Here is a 23,229-nt window from a genome sequence, read left to right as displayed (position 1 = left end):
TTTGCTTGATAACTGACTGGAAACACTGTTTTTATTTACAGTAATAGCATACTCTTCAAAAGTTATAAAAACTGTCGCACATTATTTAATTACAATTCATTTCAAAGGGCATTACAACATAGCAGATAAAACAAAACACGTATATAAATTAGGAAAGATTTGAAGAACAGTATTTGTGTTCTAGGTTGTCTCATTGATTATGGTTTAATTATGAGTAGGCAAATTAGCCAGGATTTCACTATGGTATGTTTTTCAATGTGTAATTTTCCCACAGTTACTATGGTATAACCATGTAGTATAGTATATTCCAAGTGAATTATTAAACAGATCAAAATGTTATTACTTGTTAAATTAACAAAAGAATATATGCGTTAAGCAGTGCAGCCAGGCATAACCTCGGGTAAACAATGTCTCCAGATTACCTGTATATAAAAAAGAAGGCAGTTGAAGGAGGGGGAAATAAGAAAGAGAGTTAGAGTGATAGATGTAATTAACCAAAAATGTGCGAATTTAATATACTTTTGAACTTGACTTAGGTTGTGCCAAGCTTTCCTTCACTGTACAGCATATTTCAAGCCCTCTGGGGTTTACACTGTACGACCTGTCATACAAATGCAAAACACATGATGATGACACACATGGTTGTACTACCGTGTTAAAACCACATTTCGCAATAGTTAAAACATTGTAAGTGTGTGTTTACTAATAATAATAAGTCTTAGTGAATCGCAAACAGTTTAAAACAGAGTGTTCATTACATAATAGTGTTACTTAGAAGCTTTTATTAGGAAAACTTTAAATAAACAGGTTCTAAGACTGTATGTTGATATCATCCAAGCCTGAGTGCCTGCTGAAATGCAATTAATAATGAAACAATCATTGGTTTATAGATTAATTCTGGATAATTCTATAGCCCAAACAGTGTCGATATATATATATATATATATATATATATATATATATATATATATATATATATATATATATATATATATATATATGGCAGATGATATTATATAAACTTCTAAAAGAAATTACTTTCTGAAGAGGTCGAACAAGTTGCATTGTTTTCCAATTTTTTAAGTTTTCGAAAAAACGACCTTCAAAACTAACCATCTTTCGTAATGATAAGAAAATGTGTGTAAAATTGTAGTTTAAATTTAAAGTCATAACACAGTGACCGCACATTGCATGAGAATATCAATTGGTTTTGCTCCCACTATCATGGCATTGCCCTCTCACTGTCCTAGTCAGGAGGTGCAATGATCTTCCGCTGAATTCCTATGTTTTGACTTTAGGGTTTTGAGTTCACACAGAACTCAGAGAGCAACATTTTGCAGGTTTCTCCAGTATCCAGTCAAATGTATCTATAATAAACAAGCCACCAGGGGCCACATGGGATCACTGGTTGATAGCTTTAATTCTGGTATCTCCACATCCATGAGTTTAATACACAAATTCAAGTGTGCTATTGGGTATAAGCAATGAATGCAAATGTAATGAATCATAGCTAGCTCAAGTTGATGTAAATTATTTACATGTTGTTAGCATTTTAAACAATAACTGCAATAGTACATTGTATTTACAACAACAAATAAACAATGGTAAAGAAATCTGGTTAGAAGATGATTGACTTTAAGTTTACAGGTTTTTATGGCATTAGCAAGTGTACTGTGGATGAAAAGTTCCCCAAAGTTAAGCATCCAGATTTAAAGTTTTAACTGCATTTGTCATGTGGACCAAAAACGGCCTTAAATGTTTGGTTCTCTCTTGCCAAAAGTGACCCAGTTGCAAACATTTGGATGAGTTATGACTGAGTAATGGGAGCCAGATACTGATTAATTCAGCTGTGTCACATTCCTCACCAGTGTGTGGGCTGGATGAAGTGATTAGTGCTGTTCATCAGTGGGCCATTACTCATTTGAGATCAGGTAGTACAGTAATGTTGTCACCATTTATTGTGCACCAAGGAACAAATCAAATATTCTAATAAGACTAATAAGTGTACGCCACTGCTTGACTATTAATGAGAAGTTTCAGTGTGTTTGAGGCTGGTCTCATTGCAACATAAGGACAAACAAATTAATTTGATGGATTTCACAGTCTGGATTGCTGGTCCACAGTCATCATGTCACAGTAAAGAAGTGGGGAGTGCATGCAAATGCTGATAATTTAAATTGAGGTGCAATATACAAAACATAAAAAGAAAGACAAAGAAACCACAACTCTAAATAACATGGAACATAAACAAGTAAACTATAACCTGAACATGAAGTGGAACAAGGTGGATCAAAAAAATCATAGGACAAATTATGGTGTAAAAGCTTATGTACATGAGCAAATTACCAGACAATGTGATTCAAGTGCATGTGATCACGTGACATGGCATGAGGAGGTGCAGAGACACAATCATATTCATCATCATGAACATTATTTGGATTTTTTTTCTCTTAACATGTAAGCAGAATTTGTAAAGAAGAGCAAACAATGAAATAACTGAACAACTACTGATTTACTCTTTCAGGGTGAAAATGTCCCCATTCACAGGGCACAATTATGAGCTGAATGGCTTGGGTAGTATGTAAATGTTGAAAGTCATGGGCTATGAACTTTACAGTCACTGAAATTCAACCCAGTAAAAAAAAAAAGCGATGAGACATTCTGGAATGAGATGTTAGAAAACACTCTCCACATCTATTAACAAAACACCAGTTGTGGAAATATCTTTCAGAAAAACGGTCCAAAGTTTAAAAGTCTCCATTAATTAGAATTAATGAGAAAAGGCACTTAAAGTATTTAAAAAGTGTTTTGTCAGCTTATGGTGGCCAACTTCTAGACACTTTATGGTGTTTTTACCTTTAATTTGTCACCTCTCTGTAAGGTGGACACACACTTTCCTAAGAAACCTTATTTGCATTACAATAAAACAGAACAGAGTTCACTATCACATTGGAGGAACTATATTGTTTATGAGCTCAGTGCAGTAGCCCCATTTGACTGAGGAAAAAAAAGAAAAGCTGCATTTAAAGTTTGAAAACGGATGATCTAGAAATTCCTAGGTGGCTGTATTAGCAGTTTTGGGGAGCAGACATCTTTTTGGAATAATTATTATTAATGATTAATTATTATTATTAATGAAAAGCAAAAAATATGGCTAATTCTGCAAACATCTTCTGACAGCAGGAGATACACATTGATAAAAAAGATTATGGCCTTATAAAGGCTAAGAATTTGATCATTGCATATCACGTACAAGACGCTAAACTTTGCCAACTACACATTGGCTTAGGTCGAAATTACATCCAACTCCGAAGGTAATTGGGAAAATTGGGTTAAATTCTGCCCCGTATCATTACAGCTCATAATAGCAAATTAGTTGTTTTGTTGGATTTATACAATATATTCTAACCTGGAATCAAGCATAAAATACCTTTTAAAGTTGCTTGGGGCCAAACTGAAATGGGAACATGTTAAAAGCTACTTCCCTGTATTGTTTCTATTGTCATTCTATTGTGGATCAGCTGTAAGAATTCTCATTTAGGATATGAGCCAATGCTAAATCCTTTCTTCATACTTCACAGGTCACAGGTTAAAAGAAAATGTAATCCAGTTAAATTTGGAACAATCAAAGTTTATAGTTTACTCTAAACAATTCCTTGTTCCAAAAATCATCGCAAAATTGTTGCTAATGAAAAGAAAGAATAATGTTTTTACATTTCATGCAAGCTAAAATATCACTTAATATAAGAATGAACAATTTCCTTAAGTGTTTTTCTTATGTTCTTATGGGGGTGGGCAGGGCTATTTATTGGCCACTTTGTTAGGCACAGAGATACAGCTGCTCATTCATGAAGTAACACTGTGTATAAATGTCATGCAAATACAGGTCAAGAGCTTTACTTAATGTTCACATCAAACATCAGAATAGGGAAACTTTTGATCTTAGAGATTGTGATAGCGTCATGGGATGATTTGAGTTTTTTTTTAAAGTTCCTGCTCTCTGGGGATTTACTGACTGGTTCAAGCTGACAGCAAGGCAATGGAAATTCAAATAACCTATGGTTATTCCATTCTAAAACTATGGTGGGCAGAAAAACATATTCGAATACATAATGTATTAAACCTTAAAGCAGTTGCACCGACAAACATGCCACAGTCACAGTAATTGAGATCACATTTTCCCCTTTCTGAAGTTTGATGTGAACATAAAAAGAAGCTCTTAAGTTGTAGCTGCATGAGTTTATGCACTTATTCAGTTAAGCTGACTGAATAATTGCATGAAGAAGCAAGTGAGAAGAAGAAAGTGGCTGATGAGTATATATTAGATATTTGTTAGGTACATAAAGCTTATGATGAACAATATATTAATGTACATAAATATAAAGAAAAGACGAATACTATAACTTACAATGCACATCTAATGTTTCAAGGAAATCATGAGCAGATCAAACAGTACTCTCAAATGCGAAGTAAAAAAGGACCCCCAAAACAACCAACCAACAAATTATTTTGCTCTTTTTTAAAATCATGTTTATCCTCCCGGGAGCTGCTGAGTGGTGACCTTGGACAAAGAAAAAAAATAAGGAGGATTTTTTTTTAAGTGTTTTCTGCAAAGGGTGAGAGGATGTTCATTTCTCAAACAAGGCTGGGGAGACACAAGAATACTAACCATAATATTTGTCTACAAACAAGCCCAAGAAAAATTCTACAGTCTGTGATGAACTACTGTCATCTACTGGTGAGAGGAATTGTGCAAGGAAGGAGCCCTTTACCTGAATACCTTCATCAGCCTAGTATAAGCCCTGTTAAAGAAGCACCATCAATTCAAGATGTAGCATATTTATTTATTTATTATTTATTTATTTATGTTGAAAGGGCCACAGCTCCAAAGTTTTTCTCACAGAACATGACATATGGCCCTGTAAATAGAAAAAAAAAAGGAATAATGATTGCTGTACCGACAGAAGCTGCTGGAGATGCACATAATAGAGAAAAAGCACAGCCAGTCAACTTTCTACATGAGCTCCACTCCCTTCAAATACAGTTTTGTTGCCAGCTGCAACACCTTCATTTCCCACAGAGCCCTAACAAACTTACCACTTCCTCTCTGACCTCACGTCTGCCTGGGAAAGAAGGGTGAAATGTAAGACCATGATGCTAAGAACTGTTTAAACTATGATCAGTACAGAGCAGTCAACATGCATAATGCTGCACTAAATATTGATGTATAGTATTTAATTATATTAATGTCCAGACAAAAATAATCCAGTTTGGAGAAGCATCTATGCTAACAAACTGTCACAGATTTTTAAAAAGTTGCATATAAAGTTATTTGGATATACTGTAAATCCTGTTTAATAAGAAAACAAGTGTTGAAAGAGAACAGTTCTGTATTTATGTCGTCTTTTGATATTTTTATCAGTGTCTTTTGAATTTGTCTGCAGTTGATAAATGATGCTTGGTTCAATAATGTTGTCATCTGAAGCCATTGTCAAGCTTAGTAGAATTGATTTTTATTCTGTTCATGTTGTGGGATGTGTACAGTAAACAATTTTAGAGCTTAGAAACTGTTATTCTTACCTAGTATTCTGTTTCTTTAAATAGTCAGGATTTTTTACTTTTTCAGGCTCCACAGATGATTACCAAAACAGTATACCTGTCTATTAACAATTACAAAGATCTAAGAATTCATATTTTTATTAATTCTTTCATCTTAGATACCCACTTTATTTTGGTCCTATCTCAGTCAGCATGAGGCAGGAATACAGCCTGGATAGGATTCCAGTCCACATTTAACACATACAGCTACATACTTACACACACTAGAGGCTGTTTAGAGTCACCAATCCACATTCTGCCATATTTTTGGGAGGCAGAAGAAAACAGAACCAGGAAAAACCCAGGCAGAAACTAGAAAAACATGAGAAACCAGATTTTAACCATGGTCCAGGGACCAGTTCTATAAGGTATTGGCACTACATTGTCACCACATTACAAAATAAATAAATAAATAAATAAATACAAATTTAAATACAGTTAAAATAAATAAATAAAACATCAGTGAAAATTGCAGCATCTGGAGTTATGTGTGTTTTTATGGAGTTCATATGATAATTAGAAAGGATAGCTACCTTCAGTAAACATACTAAGGTAACAAAGGCATTATTTATTAAGAGGGGAATATCAAACAAATCTAATGAGATATGAGTATGTGAGTGTGTAACTACGTAAGTTAATTAATACTAGTAGCATTGCTATCAGATGCCATTTCACTAACAAAACACTCTAAAGTAGTTAAAGGCTTTGTGGCAACTAACCAAAGTAATGTAAATTATATGGATTATATGGAGTTGAAAATTAGCTAGCAGATGGAAAATTACCTTTCAGCCTGAGCAATGTCAATAATGTCCATTGGACACCATATACATTGGAGGTACAGTTTCTGTACATTGGAATGCCCAAGATTGGGTGAAAAGTAAACAACTTGTGGTTCACCTTGTAACCACTAGAGCGCCTGTTCTACCAGATGCTTCTTTAAAGGCCACTTGACCAAAATAACATCTTTAATGTGGAAATTCACTGTGCTTATTTCTCAAATTCACTTCCTGAAACACATGAATATGTGTACAGAATTCTCTTTAATTTTCTGAGATTGTAATATCCTAATGTCACTATGAGGTAGTGGTGGATGTTAATATGCATCACCTAACTAATTAGTTAATTTTTAGTAGCAGTCTATTTTGTGTTTAAAGTTCTATATCTGGAGCCAGTCAATGAAATATTGGACAAAAGGCAGTACTGCATCCTGGACAAGATTCCAGTCCACTTGAATGAGCATATATTGAATACACTGACACTGCAATTCCAAACATATGGATTACAGGAAAGAGTAAAAAAAAAAAAAAAAACGCCAACCCAAAATCACATGAATGATTGCTTTTGTGCTCACTCATATTTTCTTTCCCCAGCAATATGTACTGATGATCCTGTTCACTTTTCTACACCCAGATTTTCAAATAAGCATCTACTTTATCATCTAATCACCTAATCAAGCTATCCAAGCTTTCCACTTACAAGTTAGTTCATATTTAAAATCCAAAATATGGTGATGTTTTCCCTCTATATTTATAGTGGTAGTTCATATATTGTAATATACTGGGTCTAAATACAGTCCTTTGCTGTTGAGAAAAAGGTTTTGTTTTCTTTTGCAAATACAAAATGTTTAACTTCAAGTAATTAGTATGTTAATCATATCTTCAAGTTGTCTTTGTGAGAGGTGTAATTACAGTTAATAAGTGACAAATTGCAACTTAAACAATCATACAGTGGCAAACATGGTCAACTATATTTGTTGGTCTATATCAGAGATGCCCAAACTACGGCCCACAGGGTGACTTTTGATTTGGCCCACCATGCCATATATGAAAAGGAGAGGGGTACCATTGGAAAAACCTTTGCAAAATAAGGACCATCTTCAAGTTTCTCATTAGAAGTCAATGAATATATGTATTAGGCATTGCAGTCTACTGCACAGTAAATTGTACTGTTTCTCACTGTACTATAAACTTCACTGAACCTGAACTTTGAAAATAAAACTGCATTGGTGAAGCAGATTAGATTGCACAGTAGTGTTTTCTATTTTTTTTTTTTCATTTAATGTTTAAATATTATGAAATCATTAATGAGAAGAAACATGGCAGCTTTAATTATAATATAAATAGTTTGGTATGATGCAGCATTTATTTCCAGCCCATCAATCAAGTTTTAGTTTTGGCCCTTGATAGGATAAAGTTTGGGCACTTCTGCTCTAGATGAACCAACACATTTAAAGTTTATGCAAAATTTGACATTTGGGTTCAGAGTTGTTTCTTAAGTCTTTTCATTAATAATATTGAAAGTCAAGCTTTCTCAAATTAAAACCATTTTGGATAGACTAAATAGACTAAAAAAGTGTCCAGCAGCAGCCTGTTTCACCTGCAATGCAATAGCAACAGTAAACATGCATCAAGTCATGAATTATCAGTGTCTCTTTAGTTTTCTAATGTAACCTTAACTTTTCAGTCATCTATACAACACCTGTTTTTCTGATGTTATTGTTTTATATGGATTATATGTTATATTTTTGACTAAGTTATCCTCAGAAGTAAGCTTAGCCCTGCTGTTTGATGAAGAGACTTCACTCTAACATCAGTGCAGGAAGATTTTTAGAAATAACTTGTATCTCTGAAAGACTTTTAATAATTGCTAGGCTAAGCGACAAACTTTCGCCAAGACAATTCAATTTAAAAAAGTTGCACCTGATGCGAAATTAATAAGCTCGAATCTAAAGTAGTTTGTTTGTAACAGGGGTGAACCTTTGCGGTTTTAAGTTATTATTTGATAAAGTTTAATGTGTGTTCTGGGCTAAACTCCAAACTACGGGTAGAGTTCCTTTGGCTTCTTGGTATTAATGCAACTCTCATAAATAAACGCGCTGTTAATACCACAAAAAATGTTTCGTTTTAAGGGATTGGGGAAACTCAGTTGTCTGTCTGTCCAAAACGGCGATAGAGAACACGGTCACGTTTGTGCGGTTGCGAGCGTTTAAACTGCGCCTTTGCGCAACAGCCGCCTCGTTTGGAGGAGTCCGGTCAGTGCACAAAGACAGCGCCGGAGAGAGAGAGCAGCCATACAGCCACAGCAGCCGTCTCCACATCCACTCGCCTAAATCCTCTACCGGAACTCCAAAGTTGTACCTCGCGAAGGCCGAGGCTTGGTCGAGCCTTTTTAACAAAAGGTAAGAACCGTCCAGCGATACATTTTACTATCATTTCAAACGCCGGGTTTCTACTTTGGGCCCGACATCGCGTAGCGGACCCGAGTGGCTTCGCTTCCTCACCGAGCGTGGCTTCTCTGAGCAGAAAAAAATGGCGTCACCGAGCGTGCTTGGCTGTGCGGCCGGGGGAAAACGCACTTATTCCCGAAGCTCGAGCTAATTCCCTGGTTGATTTTCAGGCGTGCTAACGATATCTCGAGGCGGATTCGAGATATAAAGGTGTGTAAGACAGCATTACAGGGCCTCGCGTCGAAAGAAATACGGCGAGAAGGACGCGTAAAGCCGGAAGGGTCACCAGACCTGTGCGCCAAAGCTTCTTCAGGGAAGATGTGGCACAGCACCGCAAAGCGCAGACACTTTTTCACAAACCGACGCGTCCTACATTGAGAACACACTTCGCTTTATGGGTTTGGTTGAAAATCGTGTAGATACGCGAAAACAGCCCCGAAACCGCGCAGGTTGATGGATGGATGGTGTGTTCGGTCTTTGTATCGGCTTCTCGGTTCAGCCCGCCTTTACGCTGCACTCGCTGGGAAGCGTCAGCTCTTGAGCGTGGAGGCTTTTCTCAAGCCTCACTATCAGCGTTCTGAAAAAGATGGACTCTCCCTTGATCAAAGATAATCTGGCTCACGTCGTGGCCTGGAACGGGGACGATTTGGGCCGTAGTACACTATAATCGGTGCAAAGAGATTGATCGGATAAAGCGCAATGTTAAACAGTTGTACACGAGATCTCGTGCAGCAGGCGACAACAACAACACAAAAAAAGTTGCTAACTCGGAGGTTTGTGTTTTAGTGCCTGCGCCTCGATGGCTCGCGTGTTGCGCAGAACGGCCATCGAATGGTGCACGCCACCTTATCCGGCAGGTTTTAAGCCTCGGCGATACACAGCCGAGCGACCTGTCTTAACGCGGAAACGTGCACGCGAGTCCTCCTACGCGTGGCGTAACGTGGCCGCGTCTCGGCCGCGTGTTTATTGTGTAGCGACGCGGTCGTGGAGTTGGCGATGTGGAAGTTGTCGGGGGCTTCACGCGTTATCGCACACACACCCGCACATGGTCATCCGCGGCGTAGGCGTCGCTAGCCGTGGGCACACACACAAATGGGAAACTCTTAGTCCGACGCCCAAAAGCACTTTAGAGCGTTATGGATTTGACACATGGCCACTTTGCGACATCAGTCAGCGTATTGACATAATGGCGCACATTTGTAACATTGTAACTGGTGTTTTGCAGGATCGTAGACTAAGTTGATACATATATATATATCTATTGTTTTTCTTTAAAGGCTGACATGGTTTAGAGTGAAGTTTGTGCCTGGTGGTAAATGGAGAGCCCTCTCTAGGAGATCCTCCAGTCTCGTTTCCTCAATTACGAGTGGGTTACATCCACGCCGCCGGTCCCCGGTCTATAATTTTAAATGATTTTCCGGTCATGTGACTCAAGCGGGTGCCAATTCTTTCAAACCTTTATGCCAAAGTAAGCTTTTGAATGGGATGTTTCGGTGCTCTTCCGATACATTGTTCAGTACTCGGTGTTGGGTATAGGCGCTGTTTTTGGGCGCAGGGCACGGCTCAGTGTTGTCAGTGTCTTCTGTGAACACTTAGACAGTCATGTAGGCAGCGTGGAAGATTTCCATTTTATAAAGCAGCCACCCACACAGACTGCGATGGACCATGTCAAGTTTAAGTGCCTGTTGAAGTTGTGACACGTGTTTCTTTGGGTTTGTTTTAAGGCTCAGCTTGCTACATTGTTAACCAGAATAGTCTAGAAGTTGATTCTTGCAATACTGGGAAAGTGCAGGTGCATGAATTAAAATGTACCTGGATGTGAATGTTGTTGTTGTTCTATTATAATAATTCTAACGTATCTAACCAACAGTGTCTGAATGAGATAAAAAAAAAATGTTGTGTATCTCACTTTAATTTGGACTTGAATTTGTTTGTTGCATTGCTTGCTGTGATATTGTTCAGTAGTGCAGCAGAGGGCAGCCTGGGACATCATCATCACTTAAAGGTTTTCATATTAAACACACTACCAAACTTTGTGTTGCTTTTGTTGAAAAAGGAGTTTAATGTTTGATGTCACAAAACATTTGTGACAAGCATGAGGCTCTTTGCTTTCACTTGTATTACTGTGAAATATATTATTCTAAGTGGATTTTAGCGTGTATGCAAGTCTTTAAACACAAATAAATGCCACATGACAAGAATCAGAATACGGTCCTCATTCCAGAGATTCTGCATTAGGTGCTTCAGCTTCAGTTTAAACAGTTAAACAGTTAAAAAAAATCGTTGATGGACAGGTGTTTGAAAGGCAGGTGAATGCGGGGCATGGTCACAGCCACCTAAACATATTAAACACGCTAATTTATTATTTATTAAAGTTACTCTTAAAGTCTAGGTATTTATGACTAGTTGATCATTTACACTATGTCCGGATTTTAAAATTTGCTGGAATTGGGGTGTATTGGTGTGCTTGTGTGTTGCTCTTGGTTTGCTTCCATTGACGTTTTAGCATAACATTAGCAGCCGGTCAATTGCTAGAAAAAAAGGAACAAAAAGGCCTCCTTCAGCTAAAGCTTTCTCCTCACAGGTAAATAAAGAAAAGGAAAAATAAGCTTGCCAGTTCTTTGGAGGAGCCTTCAGTGCTCAGAAGCCACATACACCAACTCTATAGCATGCACCTGCTAGTTCAGAACCTGTTAGATTTCTGAATATGAATATGACTCATTAGATTTTTGTGACGTACAAATATATCTGCACTGTTTTCAGTTAGTGTATGTTTGGAGATATAAAGTTGCATTGGTGTATGTGGTATGTGTCTCTGTGTGTTGGCTGTCCAGACTGATTTGGCTTGGGGTTACTTTGATAATAAGGTCCTTTTCTGATTTCTCAGATTTTTTTGTTATTTATAACTGAGTTGTGGAAACGCATTAAGTTTTTTTTCTTTTTACATTTATAGTTATTATATGCTTTTAATGTCTATGAAATTCTAAAAAGAGCAAACAACTCACTGGCTTGAAAATGGCATATTGTCTGTTGGTTCTGTCTTCTTGCTAAACTGACATTTAACAATGAAAATGTTACATTTATTTTATTATTATTATTTTTTTTTTTACAAATTTTACCTGGTGAATCTACATGAGAAAAATGCAGAAGAGAACCGTGTAATACTATAGTTAAATATAGTTGAAAATTAGGTGTGGCTTTTGGCAAAATGTTGGTTGACTAGATTAATTAAAGTTCATACTTACACTATCTTGAATTTGAATCTTTCACTGGCTCAGAGATTTGAATGATTTCTGTGTAACAAATGAAATTTGTCTGACCATTCTGTCATGAATAGAGGATTAGTCATTAATGTAAGACATCACCATGCACTGTAAAGCAAATGAATGAATCCTACTGTTTTTAGGGGAAATTTGTGCTCATTATAACAGGGCTCATGGCCAGTGGTAAATGGCTAATTTTGGTGTTACCATAATTTTAGAGCTAACATCCAGAGACATGTGACTAATTAGCAGTTTTACTACTAGAAATGGGGGAGTCAAGATGGGGTGGCTGAGGTTAAAAGGAATTTCATTTTGTAATAAAATCATTTTTAAAATTTTAGTCAAAGATACACCAACAGTAATTATTCATACATTAAAAGTATTCAATTGAGTAGTTTATTATTATTATTAGTAGCAGTAGTAGTTATTATTATTTTACTAGTTTGACTTTATTTTAAATAACTACACACATGGCGGAACCATGTCTCGTGACTTCAGAAACAGCATTTGCAGGCAAACAGGTGAATTAACTGGAGTACACTTGTGATTGTGTAGAAGGAACTCTTCTACCTTACATATAATAATTGTCATATATTACATATATTATAACTATTTAATTATATGTGAAACTAGACTTTAATTTTCCATTTTCGTTTTTTAATTTTTACACTTCAGTTTTAGAGATACAGTATTTACCTTTTTTTTCCTTACTGTGCACAAATGTCACTTATTCAAGGCAGTAAAATAAGAAAATTGCCTTAATTATTTTTGCTATTATCTCATTTACAAAGTGTGTCAAATTTGACACTCAAAGACACTCTGGAATCTTTTAGTAAACATGGTTATAGAACATTTCAAAATGTTCTTCTTCCAAACAAAAAGTAAAAATAAAATAACATTACAAACATAAAAACCCTTAATGGATTCATATTGTATGATCTAAGCCACTTGCGTCAAACAAAATGACTGTGGGCCATAAATGGCATGCTCCCTTATTTTATTCAGCCTGCATGAATATATAAAAATAATACTGAACTGGCCAATGGTCCTCTATTACTCAACATTTTTACACTACTACCTACAATTCACAACAGACCCATGGCATAGCAACAGTGGCTGTATAGTGCACATGGGCTTACATCTTAGTGCTATAATGCTTTGTAAATCAATGCCTTCTACGTTTGATGTAGGGTTAGGTTTAGTCCAAACCATGTTTAAAAATGATTCAGATATGTGGCTTTTAACTAGATTTTGGAGTGTGGCTGTAGGGATTTGCTCATTCAGGCACAGCACTGTTAGTGAGGACAGGTATTAATGCAAAAAGGCTTTGTATGCAGTTGTCGTTCCAGCTCATGATGCACAAAAGTATTTAGGTATTTAGTGGGGTTGAGGTCAGGGCTTTGTGCAGGCCACTTGAGTTCTTCCAAACCACTCCTGGCAAACCATGTCTTTATGGACCCTGCACAGGGGCATTGTCAAGCTGGAACAGGCATAGTCTTGACCACTTAGTTCTAGTGAAGGGACTATAATGCTACCGCATACAAAAGCATCCTATGCTTTCAAATGATTCCAATTTGAGGAAAGTATCTACTTACTTTTGGCATGTTGTGTGTGTCCCAGTGTAAGGTTGGTGTGCATATTTCAAGTCAAGAAGCTTTTATTGACATGTCAACCATATATATCTGGCGCAGTACACAGTGAAATGAAACAACGTTTCACCAAAGCCCTGGTGCTACATAAAACGACATAAAGCTACATAACAGAAAACACAGGGCTAAGGACTAGTAAGTGTCCTTGCCAAATAAAGTGCATCGTGTGCAACTTGGTGCAAACTGTGCAAGACAGTCAGTGCAAAGACAACACAAGACAGTGTAGGACAATACACAAAACACAAAATAGCCCCACCAGTAAACTTACTGTACATTGCACAGTGCGGCGTGTAAAAGTCGAGCATTTGCAGTCGAGCAAATTTTGGCAGTCGAGCAATAATTCAGGAAAAAGTAGTGGAATATGTCTTTTCTTCATGTTAGACCTTCTTTCCACTTCTTTACAATGTAGGCATGGCTGGGTTAATTGGTCCAATATTATGTGTGGCTATGCTTTCATTGAACAAATGTAGATGTAGACAGTGACTGCAAGTCTTCAAACCTTCAGTCTGTAGAAACACCAACTCTAACATGTCACCAATGTAATTTTTTTGTTCCTGACCATAAAGCAGCTATCAAATTAAATAAAACAAGATGCTTTGATGCATTCTTACTTTACACACAGCTGAATCGACATGGCACGCTCTGTAATGTACATCAGTCACACTGAGCAGCGATGTCCGGATGATGTGCTGACTTTAAACCTAACTGTAAAAAAAAAAAAAAAAAGAGCAGATAAACATTGACAGCAAAGACAGATCTAGAACCAATAGCATTCAAACATCTATTCATACAAACTTCAGTAGTTAATGACTCCTTTTTCTTAAGAAGCGAGGCAGAATTGTCTTACAAGTCTTTTTGTACGCAACATTTTATTGCTGAAACTCGTGTAGTAACATACTGCATGCTTCATTTGGCCACTGTTCTATAAATTCACTTGTCTTACTGCTTGACAACAGTCGACATACTGCATTTTTTCCAGACTTTGATTTGAATGTAATGTACAATAAAATAAAGACTGTAATGTATGTTATAATTCATTCAAAGCATAGTGGAAAACTGACATCCATATGCCCAAATGACATTTCTTCCTTCACCAGCATGTTCTGAAATACATGATACATGTTAACACTACATGATAGCACTATTGGACTGTACCTGGTCCTGTAGTGTGAATAGAGTATGTGGAACTAGGGAGAAGGGGATGGATGCCTTTAGTGGTTAGGTATGGCGGAGTTAGCGTGATTGTAATCAACAATTATTTTAGCTTTAATATTGATTACACTCTTACAGCAGTCTATGAAAAATACTGAAGGATATTTGATAGACAAAAACACACCACATAATCATAACCTTTTATAGAAAAATACTTGCAAAGCTCTTTATTATTAATGTCACTAACTGATATAAACTTTTTTTCAATTTTTTTCAAGGTTTAATTTAATTTACAGATGTTTTAAAATGTTTCCGTCTAGTCCTGCCTCTTCTTATTCTTTCGGCTTCTCCCATTAGGGGTTGCCACAGCGGATCATCCGTCTCCATACCCCCCTGTCCTCTACATCTGCCTTTTTCAAACCAAATGAATGTCTTCCTTCACCACGTCCATAAACCTCCTTCTAGGACTTTCTCTTTTCCTCCTTCCTGGTGGCTCCATCCTCAGCATTCTCCTACCAATTTACCCCATGTCCCTCTTCTGCACATGTCCAAACCATTTCAATCTCACCTCCCTCACCTTGTCTCCAAAACGTCCTACATGCACTGTCCCTCTAATAAACTAATTTCTAATACTGTCCATCCTCATCACTCCCAACGAAAACCTTAACATCTTCAGCTCTGCTACCTCCAGCTCCACCTCCTGTCTTTTACTCAAGGCCACTGTCTCTTAACCATACATCACAGGTCTCACCACAGTCCTGTAAACTTTCCCTTTCACTCTTGCAGATACTCTTCTATCACAAATCACTCCTGCCACTATTCTCCACCCACTCCACCCTGCCTGCACTCTTTTCTTCACTTCTCTGACACAAACTCCATTACTTTGCACTGTTGACCCCAAGTACCTGAACTCCTCCACCTTTTCCACCTCTTCTCCCTGCAACCGCACCCCTACACTGCCCTCCCTCTCAGTCACACTCCTCTTGTGCTGCCTCCATTACAGTGAAACTATCATTTTTTCTTCTTTCAAAATTACTGTTGGAGATTCACTTGTTAAAAACATTAAGAAATTAATATATGGGGCTATGTTTTTAAAGGTTTACACAATGGAGGAAACTGGCACCGAAGAGACCCCAATCAATGACAAGTGCTGTCAGACCGAAACACTGTGGAACTGCAGTTGCCAGCTGGCTTCACAACAAGAGGGCTGTGACCAACCGCAAGGTACACTCACTAATTTTAATAAAATTCATTATGTGTCGTTTTCAGTTTATGGTTATTACACAATACTGGATAGGTGGGATTTCTAAATAGCATTTAAATACAAATTAAATTAATTGGAAATTAATTAACATCTGCTTTTTGGTGTCTCTCAGTGGACTTGGAACATAATCTTTAAATGCATTTTTACCTTCTCTAACACAAAATATAAAAATATTCACCATGTGAAGTCATATGTGAAGTGGCAGACACATCATTACTTCTAAGACAAGTGTCCGTGTAATTCCATAATGAAAGGGTGTGTCTCTAAAATAGGTTCAGGTGGTGATGATAATAGGTGTAAAGCTCTTAAAAGAAAAATCGGCGCTCATATATTTACATTTGATGTGTTTTTGTCAGCATTTCACCAGCTTGTGATATGTTACAAATGTAAATATCTGATCCACCACTTGATTAATTGGCTAATAGGACCCTTTACCAATAAGTTAATTGTAATCTCTTTTCAGTGATATTAACATTTAATGCTGGTCTTTTAAACAAAATAAAATTTAAGCTACATTGTGTAATGGAAACAAAGTGGTGTAGCTCTTAAAAGTATCTTCCTAACATCAGTCTATCTGAATCTTTCGATCCAATTTGGTCACTTGCAAAAATTAATCTTACCCATCAGGTAGCTTTCCCTTATCACAACTGTTTACCAACTTGGGGAATTTGAAGACACACTCAAATCCAGCCAGCCTAATTCACACTCAAATTCTGATGATTCTGTGTCAAAGGACAGCGTAACACACTCGTAAGAATACACTGCCTGCTCTTTCCTTCAAACATGAGCTCACAGATTTGCTAGTGTTGTTCTGATTGAGATAAAGTAATTGAAAGGATGCCTTTCCTCACAACCTGAGAGACTCCTAGACACGGATGTGCCAACTTCAGTAATTGGAACGTGAGATCACAACATTAAAAGGCAAATGCTTTTCTGTTGTGCTTTTTGACAGCCCTCTACATAATAGTTAAAGCGACATTATTGGGGTTTTCTTTTTGTGATTTTTACCACTACCGGTTAGACATGGAACATTGGTATCAGCTGGTTTTGCAGGCCAACTGAAATGTTGGTCAGCCGATAGGTTTGAGTAATTTTTACATTTATTTTTATTTAATAATTATGTTAACCTCCGAATGAGTTATGGCAACATTGCAAAGTGCCCAAAAATGATAGGTTTCTTTGATTTCATTGATATTTGTACTTTTGAAACACGGTGAAAAAACTAAACACGTAGTTGCATGCATGAATGTTCTGATATTCAAACCTGGTTATTGACAGCATCATATACAATCTTTGGCATATTTTTTAGTGCATATTATTGAGCCAGGAGACCCGCCTCTACTTCAACAGCAGCTCCACACTTCCAAGTCAGGAATTCAACAAATAATCGAGTGCTTTCGCTCAGGTACATCAGTGTTAAAAGTTTTTTTTTAAGTAAGAGAAATCCCCTTAAGACCTTCTGGTCAGCACTTCTGTTGTGTTGATGATGTTGCAGGTACGACCCAGCTCAGGCACATGTTGTTGAAAGAAGTTGACACCATCTTTGAGTGCAGGCTTTGCCGAAGTCTGTTCCGTGGTCTACCCAATCTGGTCACGCACAAGGAGTTCTACTGCTTTTCTGGACATCATAAGCAAGATGGTCTGTATTAGTGTCTTGTATTACTCACACCATTCAAATCTACAAACTTTCTATTAAACTTCAAATATTTCTTTTTTTTAGCCTGTGTCTGTAGTCAGGTCCAGTTAAACCTGATTTTATACAGAGGTTTTCCCATCTTTTTTTATCTCTGTACAGATTCTTCTGAACCAAACAAGCAGAGCCAAGCTGTCAAAGAGCTTCTGGAGGCAATCTATCCACAACGAGACAAGCATGAACATGTGATTCAACTGGAGACCATAGAGACCAACCCTAATGCTGTGTTCCAACACTTGTCTGTTGAGAATTATGAGAATGAAAATGAGAATGAGACCATGTCCACTAATTCCCATCAGCCAGAGCCTGGACCACAGAAGCCGAATCGCCGCAAGTCTTCTGTAGCCCCGAAAAAGATTGAACAGCAAGACATAGAGGACACAGACGATGACATGGATACAGCATCTAATAAGTCTCCAGAGAGAGAAGTAGAGGAATCAGAAGAAATTGGAAACACAGAGCAGGATAAAAAAGTGGAAAATGAGGAGGAACCTGCTCCTGAAATGAAGGAAACGAGGATATCTTGCTGCCTGTGTCGAAAGGACTTCAGTTCAAGAAGCAGCATCCGCCGTCACTGCCGCAAGATGCACCGGCAGAAGCTGGAGGAGTTGTGCAAGTTTACTGAAACACGCACAGTGCCTATCAGCCTGCTGTCTATGGTAAAAACCAAGAGTGCAGAATCTCCTCCGCCGGCCACTGGCAAGAGTTGCCCTGTCTGCCAAAAGTCTTTTGCTACTAAAGCTAATGTTCGCCGACACTTCGATGAGGTGCACAGAGGACTGAAGCGAGACTGCATCACACCCGATATTGCTACCCGACCTGGCCAACCACTTTTGCTTGAGGGTTCCCAGTCTCTCCAAAACCACCCAGCTCCTTTACAAAGCCAGACCAACAAGAGGTCAACGTTACAACCTCTCGATGCAGGCTGTGCAGAAGGAAATACAGCTCACATGTCATGTTGAGGAGGCATATGCGCATTGTCCATAAGGTTCACACACTGGAAAATGGCTCCTCTGCCAGCCGTGCTCTCTTTCCCAGGAAAAACAAAACAAAGACTGACCCTGATAAAAGTGTTAGCGCCGGAAAAAGTGGCCCTCCTTCCAGTGCACCTACTTCATCTGAGGCAGATAAGAGCACAGAATGCTTGGAATCAAAGCCTAAAGTCACAGAGGACAGTGGAAACCTTCCATTAAGTTTTGACTTCAAGCAGATGTACTGTTGGCTTTGCAAACGACAGTTCAGCTCCAGTCAGAACCTGACTAAGCACATCACCGAGCTACACATGGATGGTAATGACAGTATCTACATCAAGTTTTATGGGTGTCCTATCTGCAGATATGAGTCACGGCGGAAACGAGATGTCATACGTCACATTACAGTGGTTCACAAGAAGTCATCCCGTTATCTGGCCAAGATCATGCCAATCCTGGAGAGTCGTGCAGTGAAGAAACCAGCTGAGGTTGTACTCAACAGCAGTGGGAAGAGTGTCTCATCAAAAGAGGACACTCCTGGAAAGCACCATGGTCCATCATCTAGCATGCTGACAACATCAGACCAAGCAACTCCATCCAAAGTAAATCAGCAAAACTCGTCTTGGTCGTCTAGTGTAAAGAAAAGCGAGTCCTCGGTCTACCTGAATACTCGTAAGAATTCTGCCCTCACATCTCTTAACACTTCGAATCACGACCAGGAACTCTCACAAGCCACCAAATTATGTAAACAAGAGAAGAGACCTCAAGAGCCAAAGAATCCACATGTTACTCGGAGCCACAATCCCAGCAAAGGACCTCCCATCACTAGAAGCCAGGAGTCAAGCACAGAGGTGAGGGTTACTAAGAACTTTTCTCTGCATGGATGTGACATGTGCAGTCGGGCATTTGCCAAGAAGGTTTTCCTAGAGACTCACAGACGAAGCCATAAGACCAGCATCAATACACCAACTGGAGGCACTAAAGTACAGGGAAGGAGTACTCGGTCGAAGGCACTGATATGGTGAGTCTTTTATATAATTCAAATTAGTGCCTTCTACAATTGACCATTTCTGTTAATATGAAATAGCATTATAAATGAATAAAAGTTTTTTTGATCTGGAACTCAGAAAATTGGCTAAAACTATAATGAATAGTTCAGTGTGATAAACAATAATGTACATATATTTTGGAATACACACACAAAAAAGCAAAAAAAAATTTATATATATATATATATATATATATATATATATATATATATATATATATATATATATATATATATATATATACAGTGATCCCCCGCTTTATCGCGCTCTTGTTCGACTCTCGCTCCCCCGGTGTATCGTGGAATTGCATACTAACTTGTTTGGCTGATTTTCCTGGTCTCTCATGGTTGGCACGATATACAAAAAAACGTATAGGGAATAGTTTTTATGGAGTTTTATGTTGAAATAATGAAATTAATTAATAAAAATCTAATTAATCATTATAAAATGAAGTAAAATGTCAATACGGTTTAGCACCTTATAAACCTAACCACCGCGATAAATGGGGATTACTGTATGTATATATATATATATATATATATATATATATATATATATATATATATATATATATATATATATATATATATATATATATATATATATATATATATATATATATATATATATATATATATATATATATATAATTACACAATGATGCACACAATACTCACATTCTTATTCCTGCTTCACTAGAAATAACTTTGTTCTTCATCCGCATCTGTATCTAAAACTGTATCTCGTATATTCCATTCTGTTAATGTCTTTTTTCCCTGCAAAAATATTTTACTGCAATTCTATAAATGTATAAATGTAATCAGGTACTATATAATAATAATAATGATAACTTTATTTAAAACTTTCAGATGGAAGCTCTGCAGTGCTTGACTGTACCCATTTCATCAGATTATCTTCATGCTTAGAAATGGGTTTGTCCCAAAGTATTGGATCAGAGCAATTAATTGAGGTTTAAATATTGAGGATGCAGCTAGCACACACCCATCAATTTATACTCGTGCAGACATCATTGTCATGCATTGCTGTTTCCCAAAGGTTTTATTTTTACTCTTGATCCATTTTAATCTCTTGCCACAAATAAAAGAACTTACTCATGAATATCTTTGTGATATACCTATGTCAAAATGTGGAATATAATAAAGGGGTTTGATATTGGAAATGTGCAGGTGGAGTTGAGATTTTTGTTTTTGCAAAATATGAGTATGAGGGTGTATATATATATATATATATATATATATATGAGTACACCCTTCACATTTCAGCAACCATTTTAGTGTATCTATACTATAGATATACTATAGACATAAAACTCATGTAGTCAATGTGCAGCTTGTATAGCAGTATATATTTACTGTCATCTGCAAATAATTAAATTTTAATATCAGAATAATTTTGTTTGCCATATACATTTAAAGGTATAAGGAATTTTTCTTGGTGTTTGTTCACAACACCCTGCATTTCAAACACGTCTTGGACACCACAACACAATTATTTTTATTAGATTGTTTCTATATTTGTTAGATCACTGGGTTACTGGGAAATATGAAGGAAAAATCTCTGGTTCATTTAATCCCTTAAATTGTATGTGTTTATAAATTTTGTGAATGCTGTACCTGTGCAAAAGTGATTTTTTTTTTCCTTTTCTTTCTTTCTTTCTTTAGATATTCACATCCACCTAAATGACACATGCTCACTGGAATGTATAGATCTTCAGCAAACAAAAGGCAGCAGCACAGGAATGGAAAGCTTTACCAGAATCAGAATGGTGTTTAAGAGGAAATTCCATGCAAATCATAAGTAAAAGACCCTGCACCTGAATATTTTTGTTTTTGTACTGCAGAGGGCGCTGCAACCAAACATTTCTTTTCTTCTAACACAAAGTTTTCTCGACCAGTTACAGATGTTGAGTTACATGGTTTTTGAAGGATATCTCATTCTTTTTGAGTAGTCGGTGGGCAGTACACTTTACTTTTAATGAAGTATATTTGCAGAATATAATTTTACTTAGTTTCATATGTTACTTGTCATCTTTGTTGATTGCATCTCAACTTTAGACAGGTGGTATGCCAGATAGAGAGAATAGTCACCAATGAAATATCACTATGCTCTCCATGATTTGTGGAGTTGCATCAAACTTCTGTTGATGGATTAAAATGAAAATGGCTTGTGTAAATCAGAGTAGGTTACTTGTACAGATGGTGATAACTGATTTGACCTGATGTTTTTACTTTAGTTTTTTGCAGGGCTACTTGAGTTGAGTTGATGCTTTAAAGTAGCTTAAGAGTACATTTAATTGATGCTTTGTTGACTAGTCAACCCTCTGATTTTCATAGAAATGTAGCCTATATAACATTTTAATTAGATTCACCTAAAGAACTAATGTTAAAAACTATACATTGTACATTCAGGTACATTTCTTTTTTTTCTTGTTCTCTCTGAAATGGACTGATGAATGAATACTAGATCAGATGATGTACTTGTCTCCTTATGTAACTTTTTGGTTTGCGTTTAGTTTACACTGCTCAGATGTAAAAGCTTGCTTAACTGTAAATGCTTTGCACACACTTTGGGTAGATATTTAAATGAACATTTTTCCTTAAGCTCATTTTAATATGTTATTATTGAATATATAAGTAGGATTGCTTACATAAGAAATAAAGCTGCACTGTGCAGTTATACAGCAAATGCTATATAACAGCTACAAACATGTAGGTGACGAATCCACACTTTTGCTATGCCCTCACGGTAAAGTTATACATGCACATTTCTTAAAGTCCTGCTTTTAACCTCACACATTCCCAAAACATTCCTCTGTCGAATCTGTGTTGCATGGCTTACATTTAGCTGAATTATAGTACAGTTAAAAAGCCTTCACATTATAATAGAAAGTAATAAGTATCCAACCAATTGATTTCATGCAAAATATTTAGCTGTTTTCTTATGAGGGTCAGACTGAGTGCATATATAATTTTTCCTTGAGGGAAACAGACAACCCAGTTGAAAAATAACACGAAAACCAATTATTAAGTCATTTGTTGTTGTAAGCTTTTAAATTTGCTTTTCACTGCATTAATCTAAGTTCATCTAAGAACTTTTTTGCCAACAAATTTACAGAACTCAGCATCAGCTAATAAAAAATTGGAAGGTATGAAGTTTGCCATGGCCCTCTGTCTGGCCTGTACCATTAGTATGTTTATGTACAAAGTGATTGGCAGTCAAGAATGAAAACCAATAGCTAAAATTGATGCATTTTTCGGTGCAGACTTTTCCCCTCAGAGAATCGACGTTATTGATATCAGTCAGAATGTAAAAAAAAAAACCAGTTTAAGCCACGTTTCAAAAA

The 23,229-nt window shown here is 36.9% G+C and overlaps 1 protein-coding gene and 1 long non-coding RNA gene across 2 annotated transcripts; one reads left to right on the top strand and one right to left on the bottom strand.

Annotated features, from left to right (window-relative positions):
• Positions 1-65: 65 nt before the first annotated feature.
• Positions 66-9,033, bottom strand: LOC124392222. Its single transcript, XR_006927131.1, has 4 exons — positions 8,879-9,033; positions 5,818-5,910; positions 5,098-5,123; positions 66-4,919 (listed from the first exon to the last, which is right to left on the bottom strand). It is a non-coding gene; the product is annotated as an uncharacterized LOC124392222 (long non-coding RNA).
• On the top strand, positions 6,467-21,049 carry znf800a (zinc finger protein 800a). Its single transcript, XM_046858991.1, is given in 7 exon segments — positions 6,467-8,776; positions 15,986-16,112; positions 17,462-17,557; positions 17,648-17,791; positions 17,948-18,685; positions 18,688-19,837; positions 20,735-21,049. Coding segments are annotated over 6 exon segments (2,247 nt in total). The 5' UTR covers positions 6,467-8,776; positions 15,986-15,994; the 3' UTR covers positions 20,736-21,049.
• The last annotated feature ends 2,180 nt before the right edge of the window (positions 21,050-23,229 follow it).

Source organism: Silurus meridionalis, chromosome 10 (genome assembly GCF_014805685.1).
Source record: "Silurus meridionalis isolate SWU-2019-XX chromosome 10, ASM1480568v1, whole genome shotgun sequence".
In the NCBI taxonomy this organism is placed as follows: domain Eukaryota; kingdom Metazoa; phylum Chordata; class Actinopteri; order Siluriformes; family Siluridae; genus Silurus; species Silurus meridionalis.
Note: the sequence above shows the minus strand (reverse complement) of the source record. Positions and strands in the feature narration are given on the sequence as shown.